The 25244-nt window shown below is 67.8% G+C and overlaps 2 protein-coding genes and 1 long non-coding RNA gene across 4 annotated transcripts; 1 reads left to right on the forward strand and 2 right to left on the reverse strand.

Moving 5' to 3' along the window:
• Positions 1-80: 80 nt before the first annotated feature.
• NGDN (neuroguidin) lies at positions 81-7136 on the reverse strand. Its single transcript, XM_075022102.1, has 10 exons — positions 7049-7136; positions 6902-6973; positions 2474-2611; positions 1296-1380; positions 1144-1196; positions 949-1054; positions 707-869; positions 404-551; positions 240-303; positions 81-129 (listed from the first exon to the last, which is right to left on the reverse strand). The coding sequence occupies exons 1-10, from the start codon at positions 7097-7099 to the stop codon at positions 110-112; spliced, it is 900 nt and encodes a 299-aa protein (XP_074878203.1). The 5' UTR covers positions 7100-7136; the 3' UTR covers positions 81-109.
• Positions 7137-8335: 1199 nt separating this feature from the next.
• ACIN1 (apoptotic chromatin condensation inducer 1) lies at positions 8336-25238 on the reverse strand. Its single transcript, XM_075022108.1, has 13 exons — positions 24856-25238; positions 23402-23460; positions 20073-20166; positions 14678-14723; positions 13765-13928; positions 13323-13547; positions 13043-13232; positions 12798-12937; positions 11928-12035; positions 11101-11208; positions 9868-10318; positions 9164-9381; positions 8336-8956 (listed from the first exon to the last, which is right to left on the reverse strand). The coding sequence occupies exons 3-13, from the start codon at positions 20145-20147 to the stop codon at positions 8519-8521; spliced, it is 2163 nt and encodes a 720-aa protein (XP_074878209.1). The 5' UTR covers positions 20148-20166; positions 23402-23460; positions 24856-25238; the 3' UTR covers positions 8336-8518.
• On the forward strand, positions 15797-16480 carry LOC142027975 (uncharacterized). 2 transcript variants are annotated; one of them, XR_012649333.1, is made up of 3 exons: positions 15797-15879; positions 16096-16280; positions 16359-16480. It is a non-coding gene; the product is annotated as an uncharacterized LOC142027975 (long non-coding RNA). The 2 variants fall into 2 exon arrangements; XR_012649334.1 differs by lacking the exon at positions 15797-15879 and adding an exon at positions 15948-16017.
• Positions 25239-25244: the final 6 nt, after the last annotated feature.

Below are 25244 nucleotides of genomic sequence, written 5' to 3' on the forward strand. Positions count from 1 at the left end.
AAGCTCCTCTGCCTCCACTAATTAGCAATAATTACCCAGCACCTTGGGAAGTAATCGGGGGCTAACGAACAACACGCGGAGACAGAGAAGGGCTCCTTTATTGGGGGGCTCAGCGCCGGCGACGGAAACCTGGGCGGGGCGGCAGGAAGAAAAGAGAGGTGTGAGGGACCCGGGCGTCGGGGAGAAACCCCGCCCCCTCCGCCCCGCCCCAGGGGATGATGGGACGCCGGAGGACTCACCCCTCCTCTTCCTCCCCTTCCTCGCCGTCAGCTTCTTCTTCTTCTTCTTGGGGGGCGGCGCCTCCTGAAAGCGGCGGGGAGGGGGGGGAAAAAATTTGGGGGTCAGAGAGAGAACCCAGGCATCCGGCCACGCCCCCACCCCCGGGGGGGGGCATCCGGCTCACCTGATTGGTGGGTTCCAGGAGGGCGCCGATGTCGCCGAAATGGGTGATGGCGGCCAGGCCGCCCCCCGCCGCCGCCGCCTGCCGGCGCTTCGCCCGTTCCTGCTTGGTCTCGGTCAGCCGCACCAGCATGGCCTCCTCGTACTGCGTCCTGCGGGGCGGGGCAGGGTGGGGCAAGGGAGGGACCAAGGCGTTTAGCACCCTGCCCCGCCCTCAGGGCAGGAATCTGGGAGACCGAGTCCCGCCTCCTGCCCCACGACCCTCCCCGAATCCGCCCCCCACGTCAGACCCCCAAATCCTGCTGACCTCAAGCGGGCGGCTCGGGGCGGGGGGAAGGCCCCGCCCGCCCCGCCCAACTCCTGGGGGGCTTCGCTCAGCTCCTCCCGCAGCTCCCGGATGACGGAGCTGCTCAGGGCCCGGCGTCGCGCCGCCTCCCTCGCCCGCTGCTCCCGCTCCTGCCCCACGGCGTCTGTGGGGCAGAGACAGAAAATGTGGGGTGAAAATGGGGCGGGGCAGGGCGTGGCGGAACCCCGGGTCTCGTGACTCACCGTACTGGACCGGCACCAGGCGGGGGGGGACGTATCTGCGCCCCCCGCCCAACCCCGGGGCCTTCGCTCCTCCCTCTCCCTCTTCTTCCTCCTCTTCTTCTTCCTCCTGTGGGGCAGAAGTGTCAATCAAGCCCAAACCCCGCCCCTTTAGAAGGGCCCCACCCCTTTAGGAGGGCCCCGCCCTCCAAACCTCACCTGTGCCGCCATGTTGGCGGGGTCGGGGCGGAACCGCAAGGGATCGTTGTCACCTGAGGGGAGAAAGGAGGATGACGGACAGCTGTCAATCATCGGGGGGGGGAGCGAAAGGGGGCGGGGATGGGTGGGGACGGGCGTGTCCCAGCACTCACCCCGCCCCCCCGTCACGGCCGCCCGCAGCAGTTTCTCCAGCTGGTACTTGAGGCGGTGCTCGATGGGGCGCAGCTTCTCCAGCACCTGCCGGGGGGGGAGCAGGATGGGACCCACGTGTTCGGGACCCACACGTGTCCCCCCAAAAAAGGGACCCACATTCGGGACCCACACGTGACCCCCAAAAAAGGGACCCACACGTTTGGGACCCACGTGTGTCCCCCCCCAGAATGGGACCCACACATTCAAGTCCCACATGTGTCCCCCCAAAAAAGGGACCCACACGTGACCCCCAAAAAAGGGACCCACATTTGGGACCCACACGTGACCCCCAAAAAAGGGACCCACACGTTTGGGACCCACGTGTGTCCCCCCCCAGAATGGGACCCACACGTTCAGGTCCCACGTGTGTCCCCCCAAAAACGGACCCACACATTCGGGACCCACACATGTCCCCCCCAGAATGGGACCCACACGTTCGGGACCCACACATGTCCCCCCAAAAAGGGACCCACACATTTGGGCCCCACACGTTCAAGCCCCACATGCGTCCCCCCAAAAAAGGACCCACACATTTGGGCCCCACACATGTCCCCCCCCAAACAGAGACCCAAACGTTCAGGTCCCACATGTGTCCCCCAAAAAGTGACCCACACGTTCGGGTCCCATGCATGTCCCCCCCCCAAAAAGGGACCCACATGTGTCCCCCCAGAATGCGACCCACATGTTTGGGCCCCACACGTGTCCCCCCAAAAAGAGACCCACATGTTTGGGACCCACACGTTCAAGCCCCATATGTGTCCCCCCCAAAAAGGGACCCACACGTTCAGGCCCCATATGTGTCCCCCCCCAAAATGGACGCACGTGTTCAGGCCCCACGCGTTTGGGTCCCACACGTGTCCCCCCCAGAACGGGACCCACACGTTTGGGCCCCACACGTGTCCCCCTAAAAAGAGACCCACACATTTGGGACCCACACATCCAAGCCCCACACGTGTCCCCCCCAAAAAACGACCCACACGTTCGGGCCCCACACATCCATCCCCCTCCCCAAAATGGAACCTGGGTGTTCAGGCCCCACATCTGTCCCCCGCCCGCCCCCCAAAACGGATCTCCCCCTCCAAGTGACAAATAGCCCCTCCTCCCCCCGCAGCCCCGCCCCCGCGGCCCCGCCCCTCACCACGCGGGTCTCCAGGAGGCGGGGCAGGGCGGGCAGCCCCCCCAGGCCCCCGCCCCGGGCCTTGGCCCCCAGCAGCAGCCCCAGGTCCTGCAGGTACTGCACCAGCGCCTGCGCCCGCACCTCCAGCAGCGACACTCCCTGGGGGGGGCAAGGGGGGCAGCGTCCGTCCCCAAGACCCCCAAATCCCCCCCACGGACCCCAAAAGCCCCTCTCAGACCCCCCAGTCCCCCCTTAGAACCCCCAAATCCATCCCCAGACCCCCCCATCCCCCTCTAATTTTCCCCCAGCCCCTCTTCTCTCCCCCAGGACCCCCATTTCCCCACAAATCTCCCCCCCCAACCCCTCTGCTCCCCACATACCCCCCCAAACCCCTCTTATATTGCCCCCTAATGCCCCTTTCTCCCCCAGGACCCCCATATCTCCCCCCAACTCCTCATCTCCCCCCCCCCAAAAACCCCCATACCCACCAAAGACCCCCACACCCGCCCCCAGCCCCCCTTCTCCCCCACAACACCCCCATAATCCCCCTCGCAGGACCCCCATTTCCCCCCAGCCCCCTCTTATCTCCCCCCCAGCCCTCCTTTCTCCCCCAAGACCCCTCATCTCTCCCCCCAAGACCGCCCCCACCCACCCCCAGCCCCCCTTCTCCCCCCACAACACCCCCAAGACCCCCATAATCCCCCTCCCAGGACCCCCATTTCCCCCCCCAGATCCCTGTTATCTCCCCCCCGGCCTCCCTTTCTCCCCCCAAGACCCCCATTTCTCCCCCCAAAACCCCCCCCACCCGCCCCCAGCCCCCCTTCTCCCCCCACAACACCCCCAAAATCCCCCTCCCAGGCCCCCCATCCCCCCCCAGGCCCCTCTTATCTCCCCCCCGGCCCTCCTTTCTCCCCCAAGACCCCCATTTCACCCCCCAAGACCCCTCATCTCTCCCCCCAAAAACCCCCATACCCCCCCAAGACCCCCAAACCCGCCCCCAGCCCCCCTTCTCCCCCCACAACACCCCCAAAATCCCCCTCCCAGGACCCCCATTTTTCCCCCAGACCCCTCTTATCTCCCCCCCAGCCCTCCTTTCTCCCCCAAGACCCCCATTTCTCCCCCCAAGACCCCTCATCTCTCCCCCAAGACCCCCCCCACCCACCCCCAGCCCCCCTTCTCCCCCCACAAACCCCCCCCAAGACACCCATAAACCCCCCTCCCTCCCCCCCGGGACCCCCATTTCCCCACATCTCTCTTCCCCCAGCTCCCCCCTATCCCCCCAAACCCCTCTTATCTCCCCCCCAGCCCCCTTTCTCCCCCCCAGGACCCCCATATCTCCCCCCAAAACCCCCCAAGACCCCCCCACCCGCCCCCAGCCCCCGTTCTCCCCCCACAACACCCCCAAAATCCTCCTCCCAGGCCCCCCATCCCCCCCCAGGCCCCTCTTATCTCCCCCCCGGCCCTCCTTTCTCCCCCAAGACCCCCATTTCACCCCCCACTCCTCATCTCTCCCCCCAAAAACCCCCCATACCCCCCCAAGACCCCCAAACCCACCCCCAGCCCCCCTTCTCCCCCCACAACACCCCCATAATCCCCCTCGCAGGACCCCCATTTCCCCCCAGCCCCCTCTTATCTCCCCCCCAGCCCTCCTTTCTCCCCCAAGACCCCCATTTCACCCCCCAAGACTCCTCATCTCTCCCCCAAACCCCCCCCCACCCCCCCAAGACCCCCACCCCCACCCCCAGCCCCCCTCCTCCCCCCACAACACCCCCAAAATCCCCCTCCCAGGACCCCCATTTCCCCCCCAGATCCCTGTTATCTCCCCCCCGGCCTCCCTTTCTCCCCCCAAGACCCCCATTTCTCCCCCCAAAACCCCCCCCACCCACCCCCAGCCCCCTTCTCCCCCCACAACACCCCCATAATCCCCCTCCCAGGACCCCCATTTCCCCCCCAGACCCCTCTTATCTCCCCCCATCCCCCTTTCCCCCCCCAAGACCCCCATTTCTCCCCCCCAACCCCTCATCTCTCCCCCCAAAAACCCCCATACCCCCCCAAGACCCCCAAACCCACCCCCAGCCCCCCTTCTCCACCCACAACACCCCCAAGACCCCCATAATCCCCCTCCCAGGACCCCCATTCCCCCCCCAGACCCCTCTTATCTCCCCCCCAGCCCTCCTTTCTCCCCCCAAGACCCCCATACCCGCCCCCAGCCCCCGTTCTCCCCCCACAACACCCCCATAATCCCCCTCGCAGGACCCCCATTTCCCCCCAGCCCCCTCTTATCTCCCCCCCAGCCCTCCTTTCTCCCCCAAGACCCCCCATTTCACCCCCCAAGACTCCTCATCTCTCCCCCCAAACCCCCCCCCACCCCCCCAAGACCCCCACCCCCACCCCCAGCCCCCCTTCTCCCCCACAACACCCCCAAAATCCCCCTCCCAGGACCCCCATTTCCCCCCCAGACCCCTCTTATCTCCCCCCCAGCCCTCCTTTCCCCCCCAAGACCCCTCATCTCTCCCCCCCAAAAACCCCCATACCCACCAAAGACCCCCACACCCCCCCCCCAGCCCCCCTTCTCCCCCACAACACCCCCATAAACCTCCCCCAAGACACTCATAAACCCCCCTCCCTCCCCCCCAGGACCCCCATTTCCCCACATCTCTCTTCCCCCCAGCCCCCCAAACCCCTCTTATCTCGCCCCCAGCCCCCTTTCTCCCCCCCAGGACCCCCATATCTCCCCCCAAAAACCCCCCATACCCCCCCAAGACCCCAAACCCACCCCCAGCCCCCCTTCTCCCCCCACAACACCCCCATAAACCCCCTCCCATGACCCCCATTTCCTTTCCAGACCCCTCTTATCTCCCCCCATCCCCCTTTCCCCCCCAAGACCCCCATATCTCCTCCCCAACCCCTCGTATCTCCCCCCAAAAAAACCCATACCCCCCCAAGACCCCCAAACCCACCCCCAGCCCCCCTTCTCCCCCCACAAAACCCCCATAATCCCCCTCGCAGGATCCCCATTTCCCCCCCAGACCCCTCTTATCTCCCCCCAGCCCTCCTTTCTCCCCCAAGACCCCCATTTCTCCCCCCAAGACCCCTCATCTCTCCCCCCAAGACCCCCACACCCGCCCCCAGTCCCCCTTCTCCCCCCCACAACACCCCCAAGACCCCCATAATCCCCCTCCCAGGACCCCCATTTCCCCCCCCAGATCCCTGTTATCTCCCCCCGGCCTCCCTTTCTCCCCCCAAGACCCCCATTTCTCCCCCCAAAACCCCCCCCACCCGCCCCCAGCCCCCTTCTCCCCCCACAAAACCCCCAAAATCCTCCTCCCAGGCCCCCCATCCCCCCCCAGGCCCCTCTTATCTCCCCCCCGGCCCTCCTTTCTCCCCCAAGACCCCCATTTCACCCCCAAGACCCCTCATCTCTCCCCCCAAAAACCCCCATACCCCCCCAAGACCCCCAAACCCGCCCCCAGCCCCCCTTCTCCCCCCACAACACCCCCAAAATCCCCCTCCCAGGACCCCCATTTCCCCCCCAGACCCCTCTTATCTCCCACCCAGCCCTCCTTTCTCCCCCAAGACCCCTCATCTCTCCCCCCAAGACCCCCACACCCGCCCCCAGCCCCCCTTCTCCCCCCACAACACCCCCAAGACCCCCATAATCCCCCTCCCAGGACCCCCATTTCCCCCCAGATCCCTGTTATCTCCCCCCAGCCCTCCTTTCTCCCCCAAGACCCCCATTTCTCCCCCCAAACCCCCCCCACCCGCCCCCAGCCCCCCTTCTCCCCCCACAAAACCCCCAAAATCCTCCTCCCAGGCCCCCCATTTCCCCCCAGACCCCTCTTATCTCCCCCCCATCCCCCTTTCCCCCCCCAAGACCCCCATATCTGCCCCCCAAACCCCTCATCTCTGCCCCCAAACCCCCCCCACCCCCCCAAGACCCCCCCCCGCCCCCAGCCCCCCTTCTCCCCCCACAACACCCCCAAAATCCCCCTCCCAGGACCCCCATTTCCCCCCAGACCCCTCTTATCTCCCCCCATCCCCCTTTCCCCCCCAAGACCCCCATATCTCCTCCCCAACCCCTCGTATCTCCCCCCAAAAAAACCCATACCCCCCCAAGACCCCCAAACCCACCCCCAGCCCCCCTTCTCCCCCCACAACACCCCCAAAATCCCCCTCCCAGGACCCCCATTTTTCCCCCAGACCCTCTTATTTCCCCCCCATCCCCCTTTCCCCCCCAAGACCCCCATTTCACCCCCCAAGACTCCTCATCTCTCCCCCCAAAACCCCCCCCACCCCCCCAAGACCCCCCCCCACCCCCAGCCCCCCTCCTCCCCCCACAACACCCCCAAAATCCCCCTCCCAGGCCCCCCCACCCCCCCCAAACCCCTCTTACCTCCCCCCCCTCCTTTTCTCCCCCCCCGGACCCCCAAATCTCCCCCCCCCCGGTACCTTCTCGGTGCGGAGCCGCCCGCCGCGCACCCTCCGCAGCAGCCCCAGCCCGTGCTCGGTCACCGCCGCTACCTGAGGGCAGGGGGGGGTCAGGAAAAGGGCTCGGGGGGGATTTTCGGGGGTCCCGGGGGGCGGGGGGGGCCCCACCTGCCCCCTCAGGGCCTCCAGCAGCGCCACCGCCTCGGCCGCCGCCGCCATTTTGAGAGGAAAAGCTGAGGCGCTGAGGCGGGAGCCAATGGGAGCGCGGCGCCGGCGGCGCTGGCCAATGGGGAGGGGAGGGAGGCGGCGGTAGGCCCGCCCCCGCGCGGCAAGGCGGGAAGCGGGGAGGAGAAGGGGGGCGGGCCAATGGGAGGGCGGCGCTGGGCGGCCGGCCAATGGGAGGGCGAGGAGGGGGACGCTGGTCCCGCCTCCCCCTCTTTGCCGGCGGCACCGCGGGGGCGGGGCGAAAGTGAGCGGCGGGCCGGGCGGCCAATGGGAAACGAGGGGCGGGGCGGGGCGGGGCGGGCGGCAAATCTCCTCAGGGACCCGCGGGTCCGCCGGGACCCCCCGAAACCCCCAAAATCCCCCAAAACCCCCCTGACCCCCCCCAGGACCCCCCCAGACCCCTCAGGGGCCCCCCCGGGACCACCAGCCCCACAGAAACCCCCCAGGACCCGCCAAACCCCCTCAGGGACCCCCCAAAGACCCCCAACCCCCCCCCAGACCCCCAAAACCTATCAGGGACCCCCCAAACCCCTCCAGGACCCCCCAGACCCCCTCAGAGCCCCCCTAAACCCCCCCAACCCCCCCCAAGACCCCCCCAACCCCCTCAGACCCCCCCAAAGACCCCCACCCCCCCATAACCCCCCCAAAGCCCCCCAGGACCCCCCAAACCCCTTCAGGGCCCCCCCAAGACCCCCAACCCCAGAGAATCCCCCCAACCCCTCAGGGACCCCCCCAACCCCCCTCAGACCCCCCCTCAAAGACCCCAAACCCCACAGAACCCCCCAAACCCCCTCAGACCCCCCCAAATTCCCACAGGACCCCCCCAAAGACCCCCAGCCCCCCCATAACCCCCCACCCCCCCCCAACCCCCCCAGGACCCCCCCAAACCCCCTCAGCACCCCCCCAACCCCCCCCCAAAGACCCCCAACCCCATAGAACCCCCCAACCCCTTCAGACCCCCCCCAGGACCCCCCCAAAGACCCCCCAACCCCACAGCCCCCCCCAAAACCCCCAGGACCCCCCCAACCCCCTCAGGGACCCCCCCAAACCCCTCCAGCCAGCCCACAAATCCCCCCAACCCCTCCAGCCCCCCATAACCCCCACCTCCAAACCCCCCCCAAACCCCCCAACCCCCCCACCCCGGACCCCCCCCAAAACCCCGCCCCCCCAAGCCCCCCCCCAAATTCCTCCCCCCCCCCCCCCCCAATCCACACACAGGGGGGCTACAAACACCGTCGGCCATTTTATTCCCCCCCCCCCCCCAAAAAAACCCCCAAATCCCAGCGCAGGGGGAAGACAGAAAAAAAAAACCAGGTACGTGGGCGGGGACGCAGCGGGGCGGGGCAGGGCGGGGCATAAATTTTGGGGTAAATTCTCTGTTTTTTGGGCGGGGGGGGGGGTGTGGGGGTGGTCTCAGCGCCGCCCCCCCCGATCGCGGACGGGGGTGCTGCGGCTGCGGCTGCGGCTGCGGCGTTTGTCGCCCCCCGCCCCGGCCCCGCCCGCCGCCACGCCCCCGCTCCCCCCGCCCCGGCGGTGCTCGCCCCGGTGATGCTCGCGGTGATGATGCGAGCGCTCGGGCGCGGCGGGGTTGGCGGGCGGGGCGGGGAGGCGCTCGCGGCCGGGCGGGGCGGGGGCGGCGGCCGAGGAGGAGGAGGAGGAGGAAGGGCCGCCCCCGCCCCGTTTGTCGCGGGAGGCGGGGCCGCTCCCCGAGCCGCCGCCCGCCCCGCCTCCGCTGCCGCCGCCCCCTCCTCCTCCTCCTCCTCGCTGCCGCTGCTCTTCCTCCTCCTGCTCCTTCCGGCGGCGTTCCCGCTCCCGCGCCCGCGCCGCCCGCTCCGCCTGTTTCTGCACGAACTGGGCGGGGCAGGGCGTGGCAGAGACAAAAAAAAAAAGAGGGCGGGGTTAGGGGGCAGCGGGAGGGGAAAAGGAGACCCCAGGCAATGCTTAGCCCCACCCCCAGTGATGCCACACCCCCACACCCTTTTTTTTGGGGGGGTGGGGGGTGGGGTGAGGCCATGCCCAGCCCAGGTTGAGGCCCCACCCGGGGGAGGCCCCGCCCACCTGGGTGTCGGTGAGGGGCAGCCAATAGATGCAGGGCGCCGCCTTGGTCTTGCGGAAGAGGTCGTCCAGCAGTTTGGCCGGCGGCTCCTCGGGGGGCTTTCTGCGGGGCGGGGGCGGGGTCAGGCGGGGACACGCCCACGGCCACACCCACAGAGCCCCTTCACCCCACCAACAGCAGTGAATCCCGCCCACCAGTCCGTTAACCCCACCCACAAGCGCTCAACCCTGCCCACGTCCCCTATACTCTGCCCACTGACTCCTTAACTCCGCCCAACAACCCCTAGCCCCACCCACAGCCACTCGACCACGCCCAACCCCTAACCCCACCCACAACCCCCTTAACCCCACCCACAACTCCTTAACTCCGCCCAAAGCTGCCCGTAGCCCCACCCAAAATTGCCATTAACCCCACCCACCACCCCAACCCCACCCACAACTCCCTTAAACCCCACCCACCACCCCTTAACCCCACCCAAAATTGCTCTTAACCCCACCCACAAGCTGTAACCCCACCCACACCCCTTAACTCCACCCAAAATTGCCATTAACCCCACCCACCACCCAGAACCCCACCCACAACGCATATAACCCCACCCAAAATTGCCATTAACCCCACCCACAAGCCCATAACCCCTCCCACTGCCCCTCTAACCCCACCCACCCCCCAGCCCCACCTACAACCCTCCCCTGCCCCACCCCCTCGCCACACCCCATCAGGACCACGCCCCTCCCAGCGCATAACCCTGCCTGCTCCCCCCCCCGCCCGTCCGTTACCCCACGGCCCCGCCTACCTTTCTTGTCGGGGCGGGCCTCGCGGGAGCCCCGCCCCCTCTCCTTGTCGGGCGGGCGGTGCCGGGGGCGGGGCTCTCTGGGGGCGTGGCCCGGGGGGCGGGGCGCGGGGGGGGAGGGGCTGGGGGAGCGGGGGGGCCCCTTGTCGCGGTCCCACTCCCGCTCCCCCCGCGTCCGCTCCCGCCGCTCCATCTCCCGCTCCCGCTCCGCCCACTGCGCCCGCTCCGCCTCCCGGGGGGCGCGCCCGCCCGAGGACACGCCCCCCGCCGGGGGGCACGCCCCGCCGCGCCCCGCCGGACATGCCCCCGAGGGAGGCTCCTCCCCTCCCTCCGGCCGGTCGGGCAGCAGCCCCCGGTGGAAATCGAGCTGCGACGGGGGGGGGGGAGAGACCCACAAGTGAATTCCCCGACCCACAAGTGGCTCTCTGCCCCACAAGTGACCCCCGGACCCACAAGTGCCCCGGCTGCCCCACAAGTGGCTCTCCCAGACCCACAAGTGACCCCCAAGTCCTTCTCCTGCCCCACAAGTGCCCCCCCTGATCCCTAAGTGTGCATTCTGCCCCACAAGTGACCCCCTCGGACCCACAAGTGCCCCTCCTGCCCCACAAGTGGCTCTCCCGGACCCACAAGTGACCCCCCAAGTCCTTCTCCTGCCCCGCAAGTGACCCCCCAGACCCACAAGTGACCCCCAAGTCCTTCTCCTGCCCCACAAGTGCCCCCCCCGACCCCTAAGTGTGCATTCTGCCCCACAAGTGACCCCCCAGACCCACAAGTGCCCCCCAAGTCCTTCTCCTGCCCCACAAATGCCCTCCCAGACCCACAAGTGACCCTTCCGGACCCACAAGTGACCCCCTGGACCCATAAGTGCCCCTTCTGCCACACAAGTGCCCCCAAATCCTTCTTGTGCCCCACAAGTTCCCTCCCAGACCCACAAGTGCCCCCCAATTTCTTCTCCTGCCCCCCAAGTGCTCCCCCAGACCCCCAAGTGCTCCCCACAAGTGCTCCCCCTGCCCCACAAGTGCCCCCAAACCCCTTCCTCCCCCACCCCCCGCCCCCCCAATCCCCCCCCAAACCTCCCCTTCCTCCCACCCCCCAGCCCCACATCCCAGCCCCACGGCGCTGCCCCACGGCGCTGCCCCACGGCGTCACCTCCTCCTGCTCGGCGAAGTCGGCCGCCAGCACCTTGGGGTTGGACTGGGGCCACTTGACGCCGTGCAGGGCGTTGCGGGTGGCCACCGCCTCCTCCACCGACGCGTACTTGGGGGGCAGAGCGGGGCGGGGCGTCAGGGGCCGCCCCACGGCCGCCCCACGGCCGCCCCACGGCCGCCCGTGGGGAGGGGAAGGGGGGGAGGGAGAAAAGGAGGTAGGGGCGCTCTGAAAGGCCGCCGTCTGCCCCACGGCGACCCATAGCGACCCACGGTGACCCACAGCACCCCATAGCACCCCACACCGCCCCATAGTGCCCCACAGCGCCCCATAGGACCCCACTCTGCCCCACAGCGCCCCATAGAACCTCCCGGCACCCCTTCCTCCTGGGGTTTCTCCACTGCCCACCGCAGTCCCACTCTGCCCCGCAGCACCCCACACCGCCCCATAGCGCCCCACACCGCCCCATAGCGCCCCACACCGCCCCATAGCACCGCATTCTGCCCCATAGCGCCCCACACTGCCCCATAGAACCTCCCAGCACCCCTTCATCCCTACCTCTCCCCTTTTCCCACCATGCCCCACTCTGCCCCACAGCACCCCACTGCACCCCATAGCGCCCCACTGTGCCCCATAGCGCCCCACTGCACCTCATAGCGCCCCGCTGTGCCCCACAGCACCCCACAGAACCCCATTCTGCCCCACAGCACCCCACAGAGCCTCCCGGCACCCCTCCCTCCCTGACTCTCCCCATCGCCCGCCACTGCCCCGCTCTGCCCCACAGCGCCCCGCCCTGCCCCACAGCGCCCCGCCCTGCCCCGCCCCGTTACCGTGACGTAGCAGTGGGACTTGATCTTGTCGATCCAGAAGCCGTCCTCCCGCAGCCGCCCCGTCCGCCCCAGCAGCTCCTTCAGCTGCCCCAGCGTGAAGGGACGCACCTGGGGGGCAGATGGGGGGCACGTGTGGGGCAGGTGTGGGGCAGATACAGAGCAAGTGTGGGGCAGATACGACGAAGACGTGCGGCGGATACGGGGCAAATGCGAGACAAATATGGGGCAGGTTTGGGACAAGCGTGGGGCAGATGTGAAAAATATGGGGCAGATGTGGGGCAGATACAAGACAAATATGGGGCAGGTTCGGGGCAGATGTGGGGCAGATACAGCACACACGTGGGGCAGATGTGTGGCACGTGTGGGGCAGATACAGGGCAGATGTGGGGCAGATACAGCACACACGTGGGGCAGATATGGGGCAGGTGTGGGGCAGATATGGGGCAGGTGTGGGGCAGATATGGGGCAGGTGTGAGGCACGTATGGGGCGGGAATGGGGCAGATATTGGGCAAGTGTGGGGCAGATGTGGGGCAGATACGAGACAAATATGGGGCAGATACAGAGCAAGTGTGGGGCACGGATGGGGGCAGATGTGGGGCAGATACAGCACACACGTGGGGCAGATGTGTGGCACGTGTGGGGCAGATACAGGGCAGATATGGGGCAGATACGGGGCAGGTGTGGGGCAGGAGTGGGGCAGGTGTGAGGCGGGAATGGGGCAGATATTGGGCAAGTGTGGGGCAGATGTGGGGCAGATACGAGACAAATATGGGGCAGATACAGAGCAACTGTGGGGCAGATACGAGGCAGATATGGGGCAGCCCCGCCCCTTCCCCTCCCCCACCCCCGCGGGCGCGGCCCGTCCTTACCAGGTTGCAGAGGTGGACGATGGGGGAGGGGCGGGCCCGGGGCGGGGAGGGGCGGGGCGCCGCCCTCACGGGGTCGTCGACGGGGAGGCAGAACCCGCCCGGGCGTGGTTGACCGCCCAGCCCCCGCCGCGGGGCGTCGCCTGCGCCAAGGTGGGGGGCGGGGCGAGAAAAAAAGAATGAGGGGAGCCATCGTCATTCCCCGCCCCCCGCTGCCCCGCCCGGCCCCGCCCGCCCCTCCCCCTCACCTCTCTTCCCCTCCTGCTCGCTGTGGGGGAGGGGCGGGGCTCCCTCCGCCGGCGTGGGGGGAAGGGCGGCGGTGGCGGCGGGAGGGGGGAGGGGCTGCGGCCTCTCGTCCTCCCCTCCCCCCTTCCCCTCCCCCCCCCGGCCTTCCTCCTCCTCCTCCTCCTCCTCCTGCCCGTTCTCGGCCGGCACCACCTGACCGGAGGGGGGCGGGGCAGGGGAGGGGTCAGTGGATGGGTGGGGCAAGGGCGGGGCAGGGGTGGGGCGGGGGGAGGCGACGCCCACCTGGGTGACGGTGCGGCAGATCTTCAAGGGGGGGTGGTGGGGGGAGGGGGAGGGCAGCAGGAGGGGGGGGAGGGGGGGCCCCTGCCCCGCCCCACCCCCGCCCGCTGCCCCCGCCCCGCCCCCCCCCGCCCCCTCCTCCTCCGACATGGGCCCCTCCTCCGGGTGCAGCTCCACCACCGCCTCTGCCCCGCCCCCGCCCCCCGCCTTCATCTCGGGGATCAGGCTCTGCGGGGGGGGAGGGGCGGAGGGTGGGGTCAGGGCGTGGCCGCGACCCCTCCCCCCACCACCCCGTGGGGGTTTCATTTCAGGGTTTTTTGGGGGGGGGGGTGTTCGGTTTGAGGGGTGGGGGAAGGGATTTGGGGGTGGGGGAAGGGGGTTGTGGGGGTGGGGGTGGTGGGGCGGGGCACGGGCGTGGCGCAGGGCGTGGCGGGGCAGGCGGTACCTTGAGGGAGTCGGTGGTGATGCTGATGGAGGGCCGTTTGGGGGCGCAGGCCGTGCTGGCCCCCCAGCGCCGCTTGCGCCCCCCCGATGACGTCAGCGATGAGGTCACGGCCGGCGACGCCCCGCTCCCCCCCCCCTCCGGCTCCAGGCTCCCTTTGGCGGCTGCTGGGGGGGGGCGGGGCCTGTCAGGGGGAGGGGCTCGGGGGACACACCCTCCTCCCGCCCCAGCCAGCCCCTCCCAGGGGCGAGTCCCGCCCCCAAGCTGTAAGCCCCGCCCCTGGCGCTCAAGCCACACCCTCTTCCTACTGCCCCCCCTTACTCAACATTAGCCACGCCCATTGGACCTAAGCCCCACCCAGCTAATTTACACCCCGACCCTCAGGCCCCTCCCTCACCTCAAGCCACACCCACCACCCCAGGCCACACCCCTGCTCTATCCCCAGCCCTTAAGCCCCACCCAACTCCTCAAAGCCACACCCACTGACCCAACCACGCCCTACTGAGCAAAAACCACGCCCCATCTCAAGCCACACCCCCGTTCCCACGCCCTCGCTCCCATCCCTCCCCCTTACCCCACCCCTTAAGCCCCTCCCCCGCCTCAAGCCCCACCCACCTCCACAGCCCCACCACCGCCCCCAGCCACGCCCCCTGCCTCCAACCACACCCACTTCCTCCCGCCCTCCCCCAACCCTTCAGCCCCTCCCTTCCCGACCCACACCCACCCCTCCGAGCCACACCCACTACCCTAACCATGCCCCCTAACACCACGCCCCCTTCCTCAAGCCACGCCCCCTTTTACCCACCCTCACCCTTTCCTTCTGTCCCCCCTCACACTCCACCCCCTCCAGCCCCACCCACCTCCTCCAGCCCCACCCCCCAGGCTCCGCCCACCCCCAAGCCCCGCCCCCACTCACAGAGGACCGCGATCTTCCTCTTGAAGGCCTTGGGCTGGGCGGGGCTCTGGGGAAGAGACGGGGGGAGGGGCCGGGGAGGGGGGGGAGGGGGGAGAGACCCCCATGCCGGGGGGGGCGGGGGCGTGACGTCAGCAACGGGGGAGGGGCGGGCGGAGGCTCCGCCCCATCCTCGCCACACCCCGCCCCTCCTCCCTCCCCGCCCCCCCTCCCCGGAGTCGGGGGTGAATTTTTTTTGGGGGGGGGGTAAAGGTGCCCCCCTGTGGGGCCGCCCCATAAGTTGGGGGTCCCGGAGATCCGTGGGGCTGCCCCATAAGTTGGGGGGGGCCGTGGGGTGAGCTCGCCCCGCCCCCCTCCCCCCTCCCCCTCGGGAGACGTTTTAGGGGGGGTGGGGGGGTGCGGGGGTGGGGGAGGGGGTGACCTCCACGGGGGCTGTCCTGGAGTATCCGTGGGGTGCCCCCCAAGTGAGGTTGGGGGTCACGGAGATCCGTGGGGTGCCCCACATGGGAGCTGTTGGGGGGGTCCCGGAGGTCCGTGGGGCGCCCCATAAGTGGTTGGGGGTCCTGAAAGTCCATGGGGCACTCCTAAGTTGTTGGGGGTCCATCGAGTGCCCCATAAGTGGTTGGGGGTCCCAGAGTTCTGTGGGGCGCCCCATAAGTGGTTGGGGGTCCACTGGGTGCCCCATAAGTTGTTGGGGGTCCTGGAAGTCCGTGGGGCACCCCGTAAGTGGTTGGGGGTCCCAGAGTTCTGTGGGGCGCCCCATAAGTGGTTGGGGGTCCATCGGGTGCCCCATAAGCGGTTGAGGGTCCTGAAAGTCCGTGGGGCACCCCGGAGTTGTTGGGGGTCCGTGGGGTGCCCCATAAGTGGTTGGGGGTCCCGGAGTTCTGTGGGGCGCCCCATAAGTTGTTGGGGGTCCTGGAAGTCCGTGGGGTGCCCCGTAAGTTGTTGGGGGTCCATCGAGTGCCCCACAAGTGGTTGGGGGTCCCAGAGTTCTGTGGGGTGCCCCCTAAGTGGTTGGGAGTCCTGGAAGTCCATGGGGCGCCCCATAAGTTGTTGGGGGTCCACTGAGTGCCCCATAAGTTTTTGGGGGTCTTGGAGGTCTGTGGGGCGCCCCATAAGTTGCTGGGGGTCCGTGAGGTGCCCCATAAGTTGTTGGGGGTCCTGCAAGTCTGTGGGTGCCCCATAAGTGGTTGGGGATCTGTCGGGTGCCCCATAAGTTGCTGGGGGTCCATGATGCGCCCCATAAGTTGTTGGGGGTCTCAGACGTACGTGGGGCGCCCCATAAGTTGTTGGGGGTCCTGGAGCTCTGTGGGGTGCCCCATAAGTTGTTGGGGGTCTCGGAAGTCCGTGGGAGGCCCCATAAGTGATTGGGTGTCCTGGAATTCTGTAGGGCGCCCCATAAGTTGTTGGGGGTCTCAGAGGTCCATGGGGCGCCCCATAAGTGGTTGGGGGTCCCGGAGTTCTGTGGGGCGCCCCATAAGTTGTTGGGGGTCCGGGGGGTGCCCCATAATTTGCTGGAGGTCCTGGAGCTCTGTGGGGTGCCCCATAAGTAGTTGGGGGTCCTGGAAGTCTGCGGGTGCCCCATAAGTGGTTGGGGGTCTCAGAAGTCTGTGGGGCGCCCCATAAGTAGTTGGGGGTCCTGGAAGTCCATGGGGCGTCCCATAAGTGGTTGGGGGTCCCGGAGTTCTGTGGGGCGCCCCATAAGTTGTTGGGGGTCCCAGATTTCTGTGGGGCGCCCCATACGTTGTTGAACGTCCATAAGGTGTCTCATAACTAGTTGGGGGTCCCAGAGTTCTGTGGGGCGCCCCATAAGTGGTTGGGGGTCTCAGAGGTCTGTGGCGTGCCCCATAAGTGGTTGGGGGTCCCAGAGGTCCATGGGGCACCCCACATGAAATATCGGGGGTCCCGGAGATCCGTGGGGCGCCCCACACAGCAAGTGTGGGTCTGGGGGGTCCTTCAGCTGGTGTTGGGTGATCTCCACAGGAGGCGTTGGGGGTCCCAGAGATCTATGGGGCGCCCCACATGAAATGTTGGGGGTCCTGGAGATCTGTGGGGCGCCCCACATGAATTCTTGGGGGGTCCCGGAAATCCCCGGGGCACCCCACATGAGTTCTTGGGGTCCCGAAGATCTATGGGGTGCCCCACACGAGTTCTCAAGGATCCTGGCGATCTATGGGGCGCCCCACATGAAATGTTGGGGGTCCTGGCGATCTATGGGGCGCCCCACATGAGTCCCTGGGGGTCTCGAAGATCTATGGGGCGCTCCACATGAGATGTTGGCGGTCCTGGCGATCTATGGGGTGCCCCACACAAAATGTTGGCAGTCCTGGCGATCTATGGGGCACCCCACGAGTTCTTGGGGGTCCCAAAGATCTATGGGGCGCCCCACGTTGAGTCCTTGGGGGTCACAGAGATCCATGGGGCGCCCCACACGAGTCGTTGGGGGTCCAGACATCTTCGTGTGGGTCTCGGGCGGCCCCACAAGACACTTGGGGGTCTTTTGGCAGAGGCGGGGGGGCCCCGGACGCCCCACACGTGCCCCACAAGTCCTTGGGTGTCCGCGGGGGGACGACTTGGGGGTCCCAGAGGAGGTCGTCTGCCCCCCAAGCGACAGGTTGGGGGTCCCGGAGCTCCTCGAGACGTCGTCTGCCCCCCAAGTGAGGGCTTGGGGGTCCTGCAGCTTCTTCAGAGATGCTCTGCCCCCCAAGTAAGGGGTCTGCTGCCCCCCAAGTGAGAGGTTGGGGGTCCCGGAGCTTCTTCACAGAGATGGTCTGCCCCCCAAGTAAGAAGTTGGGGGTCCCAGAGCTCCTCCAGACATAACCTGCCCCCCAAGTAAGGGGTCTGCTGCCCCCCAAGTGAGCAGTTGGGGGTCCCAGAGCTTCTCCAGAGCTCGGCTGCCCTCCAAGTAAGAAGTTGGGGGTCCCGGAGCTTCTCGAAAGGTCGTCTGCCCCCCAAGTAAGAAGTTGGGGGTCCCGGAGCTTCTCTCAAAGTCACCTGCCCCCCAAGTAAGGGGTCGTCCGCCCCCCAAGTGAGAAATTGGGGGTCCTGGAGCTCCTCCTGAAGTCGCCTGCCCCCCAAGTGAGCGGTTAGGGGTCCCAGAGCTTCTCCAGAGGTCGGCTGCCCCCCAAGTAAGAAGTTGGGGGTCCCAGAGCTCCTTGAAAGGTCGTCTGCCCCCCAAGTGAGTGGTTGGGGGTCCCGGAGCTTCTCCAGAGGTCATCTGCCCCCCAAGTAAGAAATTGGGGGTCCCGGAGCTCCTCCTGAAGTCGTTTGCCCCCCAAGTAAGGGGTTGTCTGCCCCCCAAGTGAGTGGTTGGGGGTCCCGGAGCTCCTCGAAAAGTCATCTGCCCCCCAAGTAAGGGGTCGCCTGCCCCCCAAGTGAGCAGTTGGGGGTCCCAGAGCTTCTTCAGAGATGGTCTGCCCCCCAAGTGAGCGGCTGGGGGTCCCGGAGCTCCTCAAAAGGTCGTCTGCCCCCCAAGTAAGGGGTCGCCTGCCCCCCAAGTAAGAATTTGGGGGTCCCGGAGCTCCTCCAGACGTCATCTGCCCCCCAAGTAAGGGGTCGCCTGCCCCCCAAGTGAGACGCCGGGGGTCCCGGATCGTCCTCCAGCTGACGGACGCCCCCCCCCAAGCCGGACGTCGGGGCGGGGGGGGGGCCCCAGAGCTCCTTCAACCGGGTTCGGGCGCCCCCCAAGTGAGAGGTTGGGGGTCCCGGAGGTCCTTCGGGTGTGGGGTGCCCCCCAAGGGAGACGTTGGGGGTCCGGGAGATCCGTGGGGTGGCGCTGGGTGCCCCCCCCGAGGGAGACGTGGGGGTCCCGGGGGTCCTTTAAGCCAGCGCTGGGTGCCCAAAAGAGAGACGTTTGGGGGGTCCTGGGGGTGGCGGGGGGGGCCGTGGGGCGCAGCCGGCTGCCCCCCAAGTCACGTTGGGGGAGGGGGACGGCGGGGGGCTGCCCCCCAAGCGAGGAGGGAGGCGGTCGCGCCGCGACGTGGGGCTGCCCCCCAAGCGTGGGGAGGGGTGTGGGGTGCCCCCCAAGTACGCGGGGGGGGGTCCTCCAGGTACCCACGGCGGTGTGGGGCCCCCCCCAAGTATGTGGGGGGGGTCCTAAAAGCACCCACGGTGGTGTGGGGTGCCCCCTAAGTAGAAACGGGGGGTCCTAAAAGCACCCACGGCGGTGTGGGGTGCCCCCCAAGTACGTGTGGGGTGCCCCCTAAGTAGAAGCGGGGGGGTCCTAGAAGCACCCAGGGTGGTGTGGGGTGACCCCAAATACGTGTGGGGTGCCCCCTAAGCAGATATGGGGGGTCCTAAAAGCACCCACGGCGGCGTGTGTTGCCCCCCAAGTACGTGTGGGGTGCCCCCTAAGTGGATATGGCGGCCCTACAAGCACCCAGGGAGGTGTGGGGTGACCCCAAATACATGTGGGGTGCCCCCTAAGTAAATATTGGGGGTCCTACAAACACCCACAGCGGTGTGGGGTGCCCCCTAAGTAGATATGGGGGGTCCTAAAAGCACCCACGGCAGCGTGGGGTGCCCCCCAAGTAAATATTGGGGGTAATACAAGCACCCCCAGTGGTGTGGGGTGCCCCTTAAGTAGAAACGGGGGGTCCTAAAAGCACCCATGGCGGTGTGTTGCCCCCCAAGTACATGTGGGGTGCCCCCTAAGTAGATATGGGGGCCCTACAAGCACCCAGGGCGGTGTGGGGTGCCCCCTAAGAAGACCCACGGCTCCCGTAAGCGCTCATGTGGGGCACCCCCTAAGTACGGGGGTCCCAGTGTGAGGCACCCCCTAAGTATGGGGCGGGCCCTAGAGATGTGGGGCACCCCCTAAGTAAGGGGGGTCCCGGCGTGGGGCACCCCCTAAGTAAGTAAAATGGCTCCCAAAGGGGCTGAGGATGGATGTGGGGCACCCCCTAAGTATGGGGGGCACCCCCTAAATATGTGGGGCAAGTCCCATACATATAGGGCACCCCGTAAATATATAGGGCACGCCCTAAATATGTGGGGCACCCCCTAAGTATATGGGGCACAGATCTAGGGCACCCCCTAAGTACGTGGAGCACATCCCATAGATTCTGTGGGGCAGGCCCCACAGATGTGGGGCACCCCCTGACCAAAGACGGACACCCCCTCAACACCCTCTCCGCCGTGGGGCGCCCCATAGATGAAGATTTGGGGGGGTGGGTGGGGGCGTCCCTGCCACCGTGGGGCACCCCCTAAGTGATTCCAGGGGTCCCCCGTGCGCCGTGGGGCGCCCCCCAAGTGAGTCTCTCCCCCCAAAACCGCCCCCCCCTCAGGCCGCCGTGGGGCAGAGGCTGTGTGGGGCAGGGAAGGGCCCCCCCTCCTCCTCCCCCCCAGCCTGCCCCACACTTGGGGGGCGAGCCCGCCCCCCCCACCCCCCCCAGGTTACCTCTGGGTCCGGGGGGCGCTCAGGGGGGGCGCTGGGGGGGGAGCCCCCCGCCCCGGGGGGGGGTCCCGGCTCCATGGGCACCGCCGGCTCCTCGCTGGGGGGAGAAATGGGGCGGGGGGGGGAATCAGTGGGGCTGGACCTAGAGCTGCCCCATAGCGGGGGGGGACACACCCCCCTACTGCCCCCCGGCCCCATAGATCCTGTATGGGGGGTGGGCTCAGCCCCACGGAGACCCTACAGAGATCTAAAATGGGGGTCGCTGCCCCATAGAGCCCCAAAATGGGGGTCGCTGCCCCACAGCTGCCCCATAGATGCCCAAAATGGGGGTCCCTGCCCCACAGACACCCCACAGATCCCCAAAATGCGGGTCGCTGCCCCACAGAGACCCCACACAGCCCCAAAATGGCAATCCCTGCCCCACAGATCCCCCAAATGGTGGTCCCAGCCCCACAGATCCCCCACAGAACCCCAAAATGGTGGCCTCAGCCCCACAGATACCCCATAGAGCCCTGAAATGGGGGTCCCTGCCCCACAGATCCCCAAAATGGGCGGTCTCTGCCCCACAGATCCCCAAAATCACTGTCCCGGCCCCACAGATCCCCAAAATGGCAATACCTGCCCCATAGAGCCCCAAAATGGGGATCCCTGCCCCACAGACACCCCATAGAGTCCCAAAATGGGGGGTCCCTGCCCCACAGAGACCTGAAATGGGCGGTCCCTGCCCCACAGAGACCCCACAGAGCCCCAAAATGGTGGCCTCAGCCCCACAGATACCCCAGAGAGCCCCAAAATGGGCGGTCCCTGCCCCACAGAGCCCCAAAATGGTGGTCCTGGCCCCACACATCCCCCACAGAGCCCCAAAATGGCAATCCCTGCCCCATGGATCCCCAAAATATGGGTCCCTGCCCCACAGATCCCTGAAATGGGCGGTCCCTGCCCCACAGACACCCCGCACAGCCCCAAAACGGCGGTCCCAGCCCCACACATCCTTTAAATGGGGGTCCCTGCCCCACAGAAACCCCCACAAAGACCCAAAACGGGAGTCCCAGCCCCACAGATCCCCCAAATGGGGGTCTCAGCCCCACACACGCCCCATAGAGCCCCAAAATGGTGGTCCCGGCCCCACAGATCCCCCAAATGGGGGTCTCAGCCCCACAGAAGCCCCCCCAGAGCCCCAAAATCGGGGGTCCCTGCCCCACAGCCACCCCCCAGATCCCCAGAATGGGGCTCCCCGCCCCACACACCCCCTAAACGAGAAATCCCAGCCCCACACATCCCCCCTGCCCCCCAAAAAACCTCCCAGCCCCACACATCCCCCCGAAAAAACAACTCCCAGCCCCACAACCACCCCCCTAGCCCCACAACTACCCCCACCAGCCCCACAACCCCCTTCTCTGCCCCACAACCACCTCCCCAGCCCCACAACCACCCCTTCTGCCCCACAACCACCCTCCCAGCCCCACAACCCCACTCTCTGCCCCACAACCATCTCCCAGCCCCACAAGCACCCCCTCTGCCCTACAACCACCTCCAGCCCCACATCCCCCACAACCCGCTCTGCCCCACATCCACCCTCTCTGCCCCACAACTACCTCCCAGCCCCACAACCGCCCCCCCTGCCCCACAACCACCCCTTCTGCCCCACAACCACCCCCCCAGCCCCACAACTACCTCCCAGCCCCACAACTGCCCCCCCTGCCCCACAACCGCCCCCTCAACCACCCCTTCTGCCCCACAACCACCCCCCCAGCCCCACAACTACCTCCCAGCCCCACAACCATCCTCTCTGCCCCACAACCGCCCCCTCAACTAACCCCCCCAGCCCCACATCCACCCTCCCAGCCCCACAACCATCTCCCAGCCCCACATTCACCCCCTCTGCCCCCCAGCCAGCCCCCCAGCCCCACAACCACCCCTTCTACCCCACAACCACCCCCCCAGCCCCACATTCACCCCCTCAACCAGCCCCCCAGCCCCACAACTACCTCCCAGCCCCACAACCACCCCCCCCAGCCCCACACCCCCCTCTCTGCCCCACAACCCCCCCCCCCCCCAACCCCCCACCCCCCACTTTGGGGTTCCCCATCCCCACGCATCCCCCCCCTCCCCCCGCCCCGCTCGTGGGGCGGCGCAGCCGTGGGGCAGCGCTGTGGGGCAGCGCTATGGGGCAGCGCTATGGGGCAGAGCGCCGTGGGTCTCACCCCTCCTCGCAGCCGGCCAGCATGGCGGCCCCCCCGGCTTGGGGGGGGGGGGGGTCCCCCCCTTTCTATTGTGCGGGGGAGCCGCAGGCAGGCGGGGCGGCCATCTTGCCGCTTACCCAGCATCCCCCGCGCCAGGGGAGGGGAGGGGGGGAGGAGGAGGAGGGGGGGCGGGGCTCTGCAGCATCCCCCCCCCCCCCCTCAAAAAACCCCCACCTCTGCCCCATAGAAAAAAGGGGGCAGCCCCACAGCTCGCCCCAAAGCAGCTCCCGGAGTCTGACACCCCCCCCCAAATAAGAACCTGACACGTGGGGGTCTCCCTGCCCCATAAGTGACCCCCCCAGCCCCATAAGTGCCCCTCTTGCCACATAAGCGCCCTCCCTGCCCCATAAGTGCCCCCCCAGCCCAGAAGTGCCCCACAAGCGGCTCCCAAACCTCTCCCCCCAAGTCAGAACCCGACACATGGGGGTCCCCCCTGCCCCACAAGTGCCCTTCTTGCCCCATAAGTGCCCCCTCAGCCCCATAAGTGCCCCTCATGCCCCATAAACGCCCTCCCTGCCCCATAAGTGCCCCCCAGCCCCATAAGTGCCCCCCCAAGCAGCTCCCAGACCTCTCCCCCCAAGTCAGAACCTGACACACGGGGGTCCCCCCTGCCCCATAAGTGACCCCTGTTGCCCCACAAGTGCCCCCCAGCCCCATAAGTGCCCCCTCCTGCCCCACAAGTGCCCCCCAAGTGGCTCCCAGACCTCTCCCCCCAAATCGGAACCCAACACATGGGGGTCCCCCCAGCCCCACAAGTGCCTCTCCTGCCCCACAAGTGCCCCCTCAGCCCCACAAGTGCCCCCCCCAGCGGCTCCCAAACCTCTCCCCCCAAGTCAGAACCTGACACACGGGGGTCCCCCCTGCCCCATAAGTGCCCCTACTGCCCCATAAGTGACCCCTGTTGCCCCACAAGTGCCCCCCAGCCCCACAAGTGCCCCCCAAGTGGCTCCCAAACCCCTCCCCCCAACTCAGAACCCAACAAATGGGGCTCCCCCCTGCCCCACAAGTGCCCCCCTGTGCCCCACAAGTGCCCCTCCTGCCCCATAAGTTCCCCCCCACCCCCACCCCACAAGTGCCCCCCCGTCTCACCTGGGGGGCTGGGTTGGGGGGCAGGCGGCCGCCGCCCCCCCGGGACCCTCGGGGCCGTCCTGCGGAGACAGGGGAGAGTGAGGGGGGCAGGGGCTCCCAGGGGGGACTGGGAGCTCCCCCTCCCCCCCCCAGTCAGATTTGGGGGCTCCCAGTTGGCTCCCAGTTAAATTTTGTGGCTCCCAGATAGATTTTGTGGCTCCCCGTTGGCTCCCAGTTAGATTTTGTGGCTCCCCGTTAGATTTGGGGGCTCCCAGTTGGCTCTGGGGCCCCCAAGGAACGTCCCAGTTGGTTCGAGACCCCCCAGTTGGGGGTCGGGGGTCCCAGTTGCCTCCAGTATCCCCCCAGTTGGCTCCCAGTTGGCTCCAGGTGCTCCCAGTTGGGTCTGAGGGGCCACCAGTCGGCTCCCAGTTGGCTCTAATTGGTCCCAGTTGGCTCCCAGTTGGGCCTAGAGCCCCCCAGTTGGCTCCCAGTTGGGGTCTAGGTGCTCCCAGTTGGCTCCCAGTTGGTTCTAAGGGCTCCCAGTTGGCTCCCAGTTGGGTCTAGAGCCCCCCAGTCAGCTCCCAGTTGGGGTCTAGGTGCTCCCGTTGGGTCTAGAGCCCCCCAGTCAGCTCCCAGTTGGGGTCTAGGTGCTCCCAGTTGGGTCTAGAGCCCCCCAGTCGGCTCCCAGTTGGGGTCTAGGTGCTCCCAGTTGGGTCCCAGTTGGGTCTAGAGATCCCCAGTCGGCTCCCAGTTGGTTCTAAGGGCTCCCAGTTGGCTCCCAGTTGGGTCTGGGAGCCCCCAGTTGGCTCCCAGGTGGGTCTAAGGGCTCCCAGTCGGCTCCCAGTTGGGTCTAGGTGCTCCCAGTTGGGCCTAGAGCCCCCCAGTTGACTCCAAGTGCTCCCAGTTGGCTCCCAGTTGGGCCTAGAGCCCCCCAGTTGGCTCCAGTTGGCTCCCAGTTGGCTCTAAGGGCTCCCACTATGCTCCCAGTTGGGTCTGGGAGCCCCCCAGTTGGGTCTAGGTGCTCCCAGTTGGGTCCCAGTTGGCCCTAGAGCCCCCCAGTTGGCTCCAGGTGCTCCCAGTTGGGTCTAGAGCCCCCCAGTTGGGCCTAGGTGCTCCCAGTTGGACCTAGAGACCCCCAGTTGGCTCCCAGTTGGGTCTAGAGACCCCCAGTTGACTCCAGGTGCTCCCAGTTGGCTCCCAGTTGACTCTTAAGTGCTCCCAGTTGGCTCCCAGTTGGCTCTAAGGGCTCCCAGTTGGCTCCCAGTTGGGCCTAGAGCACCCCGGTTGGGCCTAGAGCCCCCCAGTTGGCTCCCAGTTGGCTCTAAGGGCTCCCAGTTGGGTCTGGGAGCCCCCCAGTTGGCCCTAGAGCCCCCCAGTTGGGTCCCAGTTGGCCCTGGAGCCCCCCAGTTGGGTCCCAGCGGGGTCCTGGAGCCCCCCAGTTGGCTCCCAGTGCCCCCAGTTGGGTCCCCGCTCACCTTCTTGCTGCCGGCGCTGCTGGCGGGCGAGGGCGGGGGGGAGGGGGAGCTGCGGCGGGAGGAGGCCGAAGGCGACGAGGAGGAGGAGGACGACGAGGACGACGACGAGGACGACGAGCGGGAGGAAGCTCGGCGCCGGCCCCGCCCGCCGGCGGAGGGAGGGGCGCGGTCGTCGTCGTCGTTGTCGCGGCCCCGCCCCGCCGGGGGGGAAGGGGGCGGGGTCTCCTTGGTGAGGAGGGGAGGGGGCGGCTCTTCTTCCCCGGGGGGGGGCGGCTGGGAAGCCCCCTCGGTCAAGGGGGGCGGGGAGGGGGAGGCGGGCGGGGCCGGGGGAGGCCCCTCCCCCTCTGGCGGCGGCCCCGCCCCTTCGTTCGCCTCCTTCGCCTCGTCAG

This window comes from Buteo buteo, unplaced genomic scaffold (genome assembly GCF_964188355.1).
Source record: "Buteo buteo unplaced genomic scaffold, bButBut1.hap1.1 HAP1_SCAFFOLD_98, whole genome shotgun sequence".
NCBI lineage: Eukaryota > Metazoa > Chordata > Aves > Accipitriformes > Accipitridae > Buteo > Buteo buteo.

What these genes read in the sequence shown, in the direction of transcription:
- ACIN1 (XM_075022108.1), bottom strand. Translation starts at nt 20,147, where the DNA reads ATGGAGCCGGGACCCCCCCCCGGGGCGGGGGGCTCCCCCCCCAGCGCC. An exon ending in GAGGAAGATCGCGGTCCTCT is followed by an intron (nt 13,929 to 14,677) that starts GTGAGTGGGGGC and finishes GCCCCCCCCCAG; the next exon opens with CAGCCGCCAAAGGGAGCCTG. An exon ending in TCGTCCACCTCTGCAACCTG is followed by an intron (nt 12,036 to 12,797) that starts GTAAGGACGGGC and finishes TCTGCCCCCCAG; the next exon opens with GTGCGTCCCTTCACGCTGGG.
- NGDN (XM_075022102.1), bottom strand. Translation starts at nt 7,099, where the DNA reads ATGGCGGCGGCGGCCGAGGCGGTGGCGCTGCTGGAGGCCCTGAGGGGG. An exon ending in TGGAGGCCCTGAGGGGGCAG is followed by an intron (nt 6,974 to 7,048) that starts GTGGGGCCCCCC and finishes CCCTGCCCTCAG; the next exon opens with GTAGCGGCGGTGACCGAGCA. An exon ending in GCCTCCTGGAGACCCGCGTG is followed by an intron (nt 1,381 to 2,473) that starts GTGAGGGGCGGG and finishes CCCCCCCGGCAG; the next exon opens with GTGCTGGAGAAGCTGCGCCC.